Source organism: Etheostoma cragini, chromosome 12 (genome assembly GCF_013103735.1).
Source record: "Etheostoma cragini isolate CJK2018 chromosome 12, CSU_Ecrag_1.0, whole genome shotgun sequence".
NCBI lineage: Eukaryota > Metazoa > Chordata > Actinopteri > Perciformes > Percidae > Etheostoma > Etheostoma cragini.
Window position 1 is genome coordinate 21,888,153 of NC_048418.1, and position 11,679 is coordinate 21,899,831.

Sequence of the window (11,679 nt, forward strand, 5' to 3'; positions counted from 1 at the left end):
GAAAAAGGCTGCAATGAAACAAAGAGTGAAAAATTTAAAGGGGTCTGAATACTTTCCGTACCCACTGTATATGTCAAAAAGAAGTTAGTGGGAAGTATCTCTTAAAAATCACTTCTTACACATTCATCAATTGATTTTATGTTTCAAATGATATTTGGAGTTATTAAGCGCAACCCTTAGAGACAATAACCAGTTTATGTTGTTATTTACTGTAGTAATGAGCTACATACTAGCATACTTAAATGTTTAATGTTAAAGTGCAGGACTATTGTTTCCCTGTTACAATCTTTGTGTGTGTGTGTGTGTGTGTGTATGTCTGTCTGTCTGTCTGTGTGTCCAGCCCGGTTACATGGGGATCCCAGGAAGGTGCTCCATCCGACAGACAGCTATGGCCAGTTCTGTGGTCAGAAAGGGACTTCTAATGAGTAAGACACTTTTATTACACTCTCCACGCCAGATCTCTTTACAGGAAACTAGAGTTATGTGCAAGCTTCACCCAGTTTGTTTTCATGCACACCATATGAACCTTTGTCATTATGACAGATTTTGGCCAATTAAAAAGTAGCCCACATCAGCTACCTGTGCAGACGGCGTCATGGCACTAAATCCAACTTGAATTTTATTAGTAATAAGCAATATGACAAGGTGGTTTAGATATTAATATGTTTGTTTATGAATGTAGCCAATAGTGTGCACGAGGGAAGAAGATGCAAACGCTGTGTTACTCACGCACAACTGGAAGAAAACCAACATCCATGGGTAAAGAAGGATGGCAATGTCTAAAAATGTCTAACCAGCGGTGTGCCCCTGCTAAATTTATGTAGCAGAAACACTGAAATGATCCTATACAGCATGTGTGTGATTTAACATGAACACTTTTTTTGCAGGAAGAAACCCCTCCTATTCTATTTCAACATCTTGAAATGTGCCAACCCGGCTATACTAATCAACCTTCAGTGCCCCACAACTCAGGTACTCCATGAACAATAATGATCATGTGTATCTGCTACAGTAGAACAACATCAGTTCATCATGTCAGATTAAAATAGCATTGAATGTGTCACACCGGACGCCAACAAAAAGGGACACTTACTGACCGATGCTCATTAACTTTGACAAGATCGCATTTGTCAATAAAAAGTTCTTGTTACTACAACAGCTTGATGTTTACTAGCTGACTGAAAAATCTGTGTTGGCATTGAAAAGATGAGCGCCATATGTCCATAACCATAGTGAATCAAATGACAAATGTACTGTCTGTGTCAATTTTCTTTCAGATGTGTTTGTCAAAGTGCCCAGACAGGTTTGCCACCTACACTGAGATGCAGCTGCAACACAAACTCAGCAAGAGTTACTGGGAATATTACAGACAGTTCTGTAAGCCTGGCTTTAATAACCCTGACAAGGTACCAACACGAACACATTATGTACCTTTGAAACTTTAGAAACTTGAACGCACTGTTGAACTTTGAGCAGGAATCACTATATTACTTGATGTGACTAGATAATTGCAGTGATGTAGAGTAGAGAGTGAGACTCAGGGCCCTATTTTAACAATAGTAAATCGCCTGGTGCAGGTGCGTTTAGGGTGTGTACTAATCCATTTTTGCTAGTATAATGGCAGAAAAAGGCTCCATGCACCAGGCACAAGGTTCATAAGGGTATTACTTAGTGTCTTAAGTAATCACAGGTGTGTTTTGGGCGTAAGATGCAATAAACCAATTTGAGCGTCATCTACCATTTCCTTTAAGAGCCAGGTGCATTTGTACCTTGGCGCTTTGCTGTTATATTGGCAGATTTGCTAAGCAGGAAGGAGAGATTTTCAGGAGTGAAAGCGTGCAAACAGATCATATATGGCATGAGCACTCTGCTACAATAACTCCACAAGGTGAAGCAGGCAATAGAATAACAATGAAATGCTGTGTTATTGACTTTAGACCAGGTTTTAGTTGGCGTGATTACTTTGCGCTGCCACTAGATACCAATACGCAAGAATGCCCCTGAACACACCTTTTTGTAAGACAAGCACGCCCACTGGCGCTGAGTTTGATCAGCTGCATTTGCTATTTAAACAATGTGGGCGCCGTGCGGGAAATTGATAGCTGCGTCTGCCTTAATTTAGCAAAGACACTTGTGATGGGCTTTGCGCTGCACCGGGTGCAAGATAAGGCCCACAAAGTGGATCCTGTTTCAAACTTCAATGGACAGAATCTCAACGTTTAGCCCAGGACTGTCTCTGCATCTTGATGTAGTGCCGCTGTCAAACTAACAAAGCTGAACTCATTTTTGAAGCTTTTGTTTGTTGTCTTTTGTTTTGTTTTGTTAAGTGAAACAAAAGCAGCAGCTATGAACTTACTGTGCATTAGGTGTTGCTGTTACCAATGTTACAAGTAGGCTACAGACATGGAGCGTTGAATAAATCACAAGGTGGCTAAAAGCACATAGCTTACAAAACACAGAAACTGAGATTCACTTCACAATAACCACCTACTCTAGGTTAAAAGTAAACCTTAACATATTAAACATTCAGAGCACACACAGAAAATGATTTAATAAGGCTAAGGAAAATAAGGCTTTCATGACAACACCTGCCATTACTTTGCTCTAAATAGTTAAACTACAGATATTTTTGTCTTGCATGTTGTCAAACAAAATAACTCTAAATGTACAATATTCATGTTTTCCTCACGAACGCACAAACCAGACACAATGAAGAAAAGGAATAAATAAAAAGTCTGCTGCCTCTCTACCGACATCAAAGCGCAGTATCGCTCACTAGATCAACATAAGACTGCATCATTTAAAAGGCAACAACGAATACAGTACAATACATTGTGCGTCTGCCCTATTTCTGAGACCGTGGCGGCAGAAATTTTGGTCTGCTGGGCCGCCATTTCCAAATCAACATAAAAGAAACAGTGCCAGAACCCTCATCCATACTGTTATTCTAACCCTCCTTTCTGTTTCTCCAGCCAGTGTCTCAGGTTCTGCGAGACGAGGACTGTCCCTCCATGATTGTACCTAGTAGACCATGTAAGGATGAGACGCCTCTCTCCTCCACAGCCGACTGAACATTTCCACTCATTATGTCAACGACTACATTTTAAAGAAGTACATTTTTAAGGCGACACATGACAAAAAGTGGATGTTTCTTGCTGATCAAATTCATTACAATAACCTGCCTCTCAGCTTTATCATATGAATCACATTGTGCAGATTTACTGTTATATTCATTTGAAATGTCTCTCAATGCCAGTGCAGTTTCAGAGAACAGTGGAATACCATGGTGCTTACTCAGTGCAGATGGGTATTAGCATGACATGTAGATTGGAAATATAATGCACTCATATTACATATTAAAAGGTGTGTGTGTGTCTGTGTGTGTGTGTGTGTGTGTGTGTGTGTATGTGTGTCAGTTCTCCAGAGATGTCTCCCAAACTTCGTCACTCTGAATGGGACTGTGACTGTAGCTAACAGAACCAGCTTTAAAGATGCTCTGGATATGGCCCATAGTGTGACTGAACTTCAACATGCTGCCAAGTACTGTAACCTCTACTACATGTTTTTTATGACTGTGCATTTGTCTGTACCTTAGCATAAAACACATTTTAAATATATTTCTTTACCTTTAATCTGACTGCGACAAAACACCAGACTGAAAGATTACCATTTGATCCAGTAACAATGTGTATAGTGATTTGCTCTTGGAAAGGTGTTGGTAAAATACGGCAGATGTAACATTTTGTAAGTTTATTTGGATCTCTGCTCAACAGGATTCAGTGGCTTTATATCAGCTCCCTTGACAAATGTAGTCAATTTAAACTTAATTCAATTCAATTCAATTTTATTGACAGTATCAATTTATAACAAGAGATATCTCAAGACACTTTACAGATGGAATAGGTCTAGACCTTACTCTATAATTTAGAAAGACCCAACAGTTCTAGTAGTTTCCTCCCAAGCAAGCAACAGTGCCGAGTAAAAACTCCCTTTTAGGAAGAAACCTTGGAAAGACCCAGGCTCTTGATAGGCGGTGTCTGGGGTTGAAATGAATAGTGGCAATAATAGTCACATTAAAAGATAATGGAACAGTGACTAAAATAGCAGTTTGTATTGGTTCATGGCATAGCAGGGCAGTGCACAGCATTGTAAGGAACAGCAGAGTGTGTAGCAGGGCACGGAAGAGCGTAGCAGGATGTAATGGCATCGCAGGTCGTGTAGCAGGACCACGGCGACAGATGCAACCAGGATTTTGGAGCCTCCCTGATCTAAGGAAACACGCTGGGGGAAAAAGAACATAAGGACTCAGGGGAATGACTTCCCAGAGCTAGGTTAGTAACAAGCATTTCTGGGACATGGATGGACACAAATGGAAAGATAAAGGAGAAAAAGGAGAAAGGAACCTGATAGCTGAAGGCTCTGGCTCCCGTTCTACTTTTAGAGTCTAGGAACCACAAGTAACTCTCAATTCTGGGAGCATAATGCTCTTGTGGGAAGATAAGGCTCTAAGAGCTCCTCAAGATCAGATGGTGCTTGACCATTTAGAATTGTGTAGGTCAGGAGAAGATTTTAAATTCAATCCTGGTTTTTACAGCAAGCCAATGCAGGAGATGCTAATACAGGAGAAATATGATCTCTTTTCTTAGTTATTGTCAGAACACGTCTGCAGCATTCTGGATTAGCTGGAGAGTCTTAAGGGACTTATTTGATGTATCCTGATAATAATGATTTATAGTAGTCCAGCCTGGAAGTACCATATGCATTGACTAGTTTTTCAACATCGTTTTAAGACAAGATGTTCCTAATTTCGGCAATGTTACGAAGATTAAAAAAGGCTGTTCTTGAGGTTTGTTTTAGATGGCCATTATAGGATAAATCCTAATCAAAATAACTCCTAGATTTCTGACAGTAGTGCTGGAGGCCAGGGCAATACCATCCAGAGTAGCAATATCCCTAGACAATGAAGGTTGGAGTTGCCAAGCACAATAACTTCAGTTTTGTCTGAGTTTAACATCCGAATATTTTAGGTCATCCATTTTTTTATATAATTTATGCATGTGGAAGTTGAGCTCTCTGGCTTGATTAATAGATATAATTGGGTGCCATCCGCATAAGAATGAAAAGTAATTGAGTGTTTCTTATTAATATTGCCTAGAGGAAGCATATAAAAGGAGAAGAGAATTGGTCCAAGCACTGAGCCTTGTGGAACGCCATGGCTAACTTTAGCATACTTGGAGGATTTATTGTTAACATTAACGAAATGAGATTGATCGGATAACTATGACTTAAACCAACATAGTGAGATCCCTTTAATGCCAACAAAATGTTCCAGTCTCTGTAAGACGATAGAATGGTCAATGGTGTTGAATGCAGCACTAAGAAACAAGTCCTTTGTCTGCAGCAGTTAAAAGGTCTTTAGTAATTTTTACAAGTGTCGTCTCTGTGCTATGATGCATTCTAAATCCTAAATGAAAATCCTCAAATAGACTATTGCTATGTAGAAAATTACATAACCGATTAGCGACTACCTTCTCAAGGATCTTGGAGAGAAAGGGAAGGTTAGATATACAGTAGGTCTATAGTTTGCTAAGACCTCAGGGTCGAGGGCGTTTTTTTTCAGGAGAGGTTTTATCACAGCTACTTTAAATGACTGCAATACATAACCTGTTAATAAAGACATATTGATCATATCTAGTAACGTAGTGTTAACCGCAGGTAACGCTTCTTTAAGTAGCCACATTAGAATTTGGTCTAAGAGATGTTTTAGCTGAAGAGACATTAATTGTCTATAGGATAGCAATCTAAGGTCTTGTCGTTTTCGTTCTTTCTAGTGCTACTGTGTTTAAAGGGGAACCATTACAAATTGGGGGCAAAAAGTGATGAATTTTATCTCTAATTCTTATAATTTTATCAATAAAGAAGCTCATAAAGTCGTCACTACTCAAAGTTATAGGAATAGATGGCTCAATGGAGCTGTGACTATCTAATGCAACAACCCTCCAGTTTCCAACCCAACTCCCTACTGTCTGAGCTAATGCTTTAGTATAGTTGGGTAGTAAGAATTCAAAAGAGAATTAGAGAATGGTCTGATAATAAAAAGATTCTGCGGAAATACTATTAAATCTTATATTTCGATGCCATATGCCAGCACAAGGTTGAAGGTGTGGTTAAAACAGTGATTGGCTTTATGCACACTCTGACTAAAACCAAAATCAAGTTGAAAGCAATACTAAGGCTATCGTTGTCAAGTCCACACGGATATTAAAATCACCTATCATCAGTACTTTGCCTAATTTAGAGAATGGTCTGATGATAAGAATTCTGATAAAAATTCAGAATATGGTCCTGGAGCTCGGTAAATAACAAAAAATACAATTGGCTGTAAGGTTTTCCATGATGGCTGTTGAAGATTAAGAACAAGGCTTTCAAATGATAATTTAGTTTAGGTTTAGGATTAATTAACAAGCTTGAATCAAAGATGACTTCAACTCCCCCCTCGGCCTAAGCCTCTAAGAATTTGAGTATTTTTATGACTGGGAGGAGTGGCTTCATTTAGACTAACATGTTCTTCATAGCCCAGCCATGTCTCAGTAAGACAGAATAGATTGATTTGATTATCTGATATCAGATCGTTTACTGATACTGCTTTAGAAGACAGAGATCTAATATTTAATAGTCCACATCTATATTTGCTATTCTGTTTATCATTGCAGTGGTAGTTGTAATTCCAATTAGGTTCTTAGGTATAGCCCCTCTTTTGGTTAACCGATCTGAGTTGGGGGACAGACACCGTGGTTATTATACTATGAGTGGGCGACTGACCCAGTGAAAGCACAGAGGAGCGCATTGCACTGCACCTCTGATTACTATAATCAAACTTGGGTTGTCATAGTTTATGGCCAATAATAGACTTGCTCAGATTTTTTTATATGAGAGCAGCTCCGTCCAAAGTGGGATGAATGCTGTCTCTCCTAATTAGACCAGGCTTTCTCCAGAACGCACTACAGTTGTCTACGTAGGCCACAGCAAGGCACCACCCTGACAACCAGCCGTGGAAGGATGACATGCAGGTGTACATGTCATGTGCGTTCCCCGGTTTGGAGCTAGCGCTACGCTTCTTTTGGATAGTCACTCAGAAATATGAACATATAATCTTCCATTTTGTAAGGTAGTTTGTTCCATCAGTGCAACCAATCACAGCATGAGTGATAGAGATACCTATTCATTGATTCTAAGTGTCTAAAATGTTTTACAGTTTAAACTGAGATAAAGCTTTTAGTGGAACTGCTGGATTGAGCAGGGGGCACTGGATGCTGCGTAATATCTGTATGTTCAAAGAAATGACTGACAGCACATAAAAGCATAAACTTTAGATACAACTGAGGAACAATATTAATATCCAACCAGGACATATATTCTGAGTAAGTACTGAAGGTGAATGTAAATGTGTCAGCTCTGTAATAGGGTGGAGAGAAACTCAGCGAGCAGATCAGGGTCACAGAGTCAGTTACAACGGTTTAAGTTTATATATAGTATCAAATCATAGATATCTCTAGACACTTTACAGGTAGAGCTGTTCTAGACCACACTCTATAATTTACACCCAACCCAACAATTCAAGGAATTTCCCAAAGAGCAAGCATGTAGTGCAACAGTGCCAATGAAAACTTTTTTTAGTAAAAAAACGTATTAGAGAAAACTTCTTATTAGGATGAAACCTCGGACAGACCCAGGCTCTTAGTAGGCGGTGTCTGACGTTGCCGGTTGGAGGTATGATGAACAGTTATAGTCACAATAGAGATAATGGAACAATGACTAGAAATAGTAGTTGTATTAGCCAACTTGTAGTTGCCCTGCTATGCCCTGGAGGACCAGGGCAACAGCTGCTACCATGGTTTAGGTGCCACCCTAATCCAAGGAAAACTATGAGGCAAGAAAACATAAGGACCCTTGGGAAGAAGCTCCCTGTAGCTAAGTTAGTAACAAGCATTTATGGGACATGAGTGCACACAGAAGGAAAGAGAGAGGAGCTCAGTGTGCTATAGGAAGCACCCTGGCGGTCTAACACTATAACAGCATAACTAAGAGCTGGTCCAAGGCTAACCTGAGCCAGCACTATAAGAGTTGCTAGATGAATCTGACGAGAAGCAGAGAAGAGAACCGTGCTCTCTCATGCAGATGGAACATGTAGCTAATATATATGGATTTCTTTGTGTCTTGTGTGCTCTGTGCAGGGGTATAGCAGGACTGGTGGACACCAGGGATCTAGGCATGAAGATAGTAGAGGATTATGCCAAGTCATGGCCATGGATATTCATGTAACTCTACAAACCACACACACACACAAACAGATATTAATCAGAGCTATTACAATAATGTTAAGAGTAGAGCTGCACGATTATGGCCACAATGATAATCACGATCATTTTGATCAAAATTTTGATTATTTGTTGATTTTAACCCCCCAAAAATGTATCGTCACATAGGCTATTTATAACTGCGAGAGGCAGTGTGATGGACGCTACTCACAGAGAGACGGCTGACTCATTTTGAACGGGTCCAGCATGGGCCGAATGGCGGATGCACACGTTGTGTGTATGAAATGTCTGTATCGTCACTGCGCTGCATTTTTATGAACGATGATATTCTGGCCATGGGTCACATCTCTCGCCCAAGTCCAGCAGCTCCATCTCACACGCTGTTACTCTACGAACTGAAGTTAGACGAGAGAGAGTAGAGGAGAGATCGAACACAGGCATGGCTTTACAGACAAAATGGGTCATGTAACGCAAAATTAAACCATATCCATATAAACTGCATTGCGGCAGATGCGAGGACATTAGCACCGGTGCGTCCTAGAGGAGCGAGCAGCTAACAGACGTTACAGCACCAACTAGCAATGGTCACTGCTGTTGTCTGAAAAACAACAGACGGGACAAAATGTTGCGTTTACTGGTAAACTGGTAAACCTTGGGACCGACGTACAACCGACTGCTATCTGTTGAGTTTTCCTTAGGTTACTCTGTCCTCTGTGACTGTCTACATCTAGAAAGTAAGATGCGCGGTGAAGGGAATAACTCGGACTGGCACAGGAGCAGACAGGGGTTTACTGAGCCGTAAATCGGCTTTGCAAAAAAACTCAGCGTTCTTTGAAATGACGCTTAAAAAAAAAAAAAACAATCCCGCAAATTTGACCGTGGGAAGTCCAAATCGTGATCGCGATTAAAATTTGATTAATTGTGCAGCCCTAGTACAGAGAGTATACTTTAAACCATTAACATTTGCAGAATGTAAAGACATTGAATAGTTATGGCAGAACAAATGTTGACCATTAATAGTATCCAAATGATTATATTATGATTAGAACTTTAAGAACTGACAGTATAACTCCTAACACACTAGCTTTGTGGCCACATTAGCTGTAAATATTAAAATGTTTTGCTTTACACGGCATTCTAATATTGTTCTTTATCCCTAACTCTCTCACACTGTGATAACACTGAAATCATTGGAAAACTGACAAAGATGTGGAGGTTGGAGGAACAAATGTGACAGGATGTGGCTTGTTAACATGATGCTGTATCTGTGCATGTGTGCCAGAGGTCTGCTGATCTCCCTGGCTGTTAGTCTGCTCTTCATCCTGCTGCTGAGGTTCACAGCTGGCGCTCTGCTCTGGGCTACCATCATCACTGTCATCCTGCTGCTGGCATATGGTGAGTAAACACCTGTCTGGCTACACACCTGTCTGTCTACAGAACCCGTCTGTCTTTCTACACACCTGTCTTTCTACACACCTGTCTGTCCACACACCTGTCTGTGTACACACCTGTCTGGCTACACACCTGTCTGTCTACACACCTGTCTGTCTACACACCTGTCTGTCCACACACCTGTCTGTGTACACACCTGTCTGGCTACACACCTGTCTGTCTCCACACCTGTCTGTCTACACACCTGTCTTTCTACACACCTGTCTGCCTACACATCTGTCTGTCTACACATCTGTCTGTCTTATACATCTGTCACTCTACACACCTGTCTGTCCACACAACTGGATGGCTACACATCTGTCTGTCCACAGTCCTGTCTGTCTACACATCTGTCAATCTACACATTTGTCTGTCTACACACCTGTCTGTTTATACAACTGTCTCTCTACAGATTTTCTGCGTACACATCTGTCTCTCTACACATCTGTCTGTCTACACACCTGTCTGTCTACACATCTGTCTCTCTACCCATCTGTCTCTCTACACACCTGTCTGTCTACACATCTGTCTCTCTACCCATCTGTCTCTCTACACATCTGTCAGGCCCTTCAGAGGTGTGACTTGAACTTCATTACGCGATGAAGTGATTACAGAAACGTGTGTGTGTTTGTGTGTGTGCAGGTATGTGGTACTGCTCCATGGTGCTGTCCCAGCTGAGACACACTGCTGGCTCTGAAGTTGCCATTGTAGAAGTTGGCCTTCACACTGACCTGCATGTCTATCTACAACTCACACAGACATGGATCATATTATGTAAGTGTGTCTGCTCGAATTTCTTGACATTTCACAGGAAGTCAGTCAAATACAGATCTGTTCTTTGAGTGCCAGTGTTTTTAAATGGAAGATGTCTGAAACACCTAAAAGTAATTTTGCATTTCTCAGGTTCTATTTAAAATCTGTGCTAATCATTGATGCCTTTATGAAGCAGTACTTAGTCAGCCTGAGATGACAATAATTTTTGAGGGGTATCAGAACTAATTTGGCACAACTTACTTTCACACAGTCATCTGAGGGGGATTTAAAGCCAAAGCAACTTAACTTAAAATATCAAGAGCATGTGTGTGTGTGTGTGTGTGTGTGTTTATGTCTCAGTGGTGTCTCTGGGACTGGCGGAGGCTTCCATCCTGTTGATGTTGATCTTCCTGAGGAGACGAGTGCGAGTGGCAATCGCCCTGCTCAGAGAGGCCAGCAAGTATGAAATCCTAAACCTCTGATTATTGTATAGTGATTATTGTATAGTGATTATTGTATGGTGTAGGATGCTGGCTGATGGTGTCTCTGTTGTTGCAGAGCCATCGGTTGCATCATGTCCACGCTGTTCTTTCCATTCATAACCTTTCTCTTGGTGACTGTTTGCATCTCCTACTGGGCCATTACCGCTGTGTATCCTTCTCACACCACGTAACAGTTCTCGTTCACAGCTTACACATTCATTTGAAAAAGTCCCAGACATGTTGAATAAATGAATGTTTTCCAGAGGATGTGAGCTGTGTCTTTAACCAGCGCTGTGACCCAGGTACCTTGCATCGTCAGGTGAGGCTGTCTACAAGGTGATGTCTCCTGATGTCAGCTGTCACTATGCCAACAGCACCTGTAACCCTGAGGTACCAAAGGTTTTCTTTCGGCTTTTTGAATTCATGACAGTCCTACAGCAGTGTTTGTAGAACAGTAAGTGTGACTGACTGAGTTGTATGGCCTTTTAGGATGCTGAAAATTCAAGCTGCATTTGATGATATTTACTAAAGATTTCTGTATGCTGGATGTTGCATTAGTATCTTCAGTAGGCTAAATGTCGCCTCACAAACCTTCACAAACCTTCTCTGTTAAATTGTGGCATGCTTAGTAAATATCCCCAAAGTTAGGTAGTTAATAGTCTCACATTGCCAGACCTTCCTTCACATTGCTGCGA

General features: G+C 40.9%; 1 protein-coding gene across 2 annotated transcripts in view; it reads left to right on the plus strand.

The window, feature by feature from the left end:
* The window catches only part of LOC117954078 (choline transporter-like protein 5-A), a 44,630-nt gene that overhangs the window by 13,517 nt on the left and 19,434 nt on the right, over positions 1-11,679 (plus strand). For both annotated transcript variants that reach the window (XR_004658731.1, XM_034887565.1), the window contains exons 4-14: positions 341-425; positions 888-972; positions 1,278-1,406; positions 2,973-3,033; positions 3,417-3,540; positions 8,235-8,318; positions 9,601-9,713; positions 10,392-10,523; positions 10,863-10,962; positions 11,061-11,153; positions 11,287-11,374. Coding sequence is in view for 1 of the 2 variants with exons in the window: in XM_034887565.1 (XP_034743456.1) it covers positions 341-425; positions 888-972; positions 1,278-1,406; positions 2,973-3,033; positions 3,417-3,540; positions 8,235-8,318; positions 9,601-9,713; positions 10,392-10,523; positions 10,863-10,962; positions 11,061-11,153; positions 11,287-11,374 (1,094 nt within the window). In the remaining variant the exon portion in view is untranslated. The remainder of the gene's footprint in view (positions 1-340; positions 426-887; positions 973-1,277; positions 1,407-2,972; positions 3,034-3,416; positions 3,541-8,234; positions 8,319-9,600; positions 9,714-10,391; positions 10,524-10,862; positions 10,963-11,060; positions 11,154-11,286; positions 11,375-11,679) is intronic.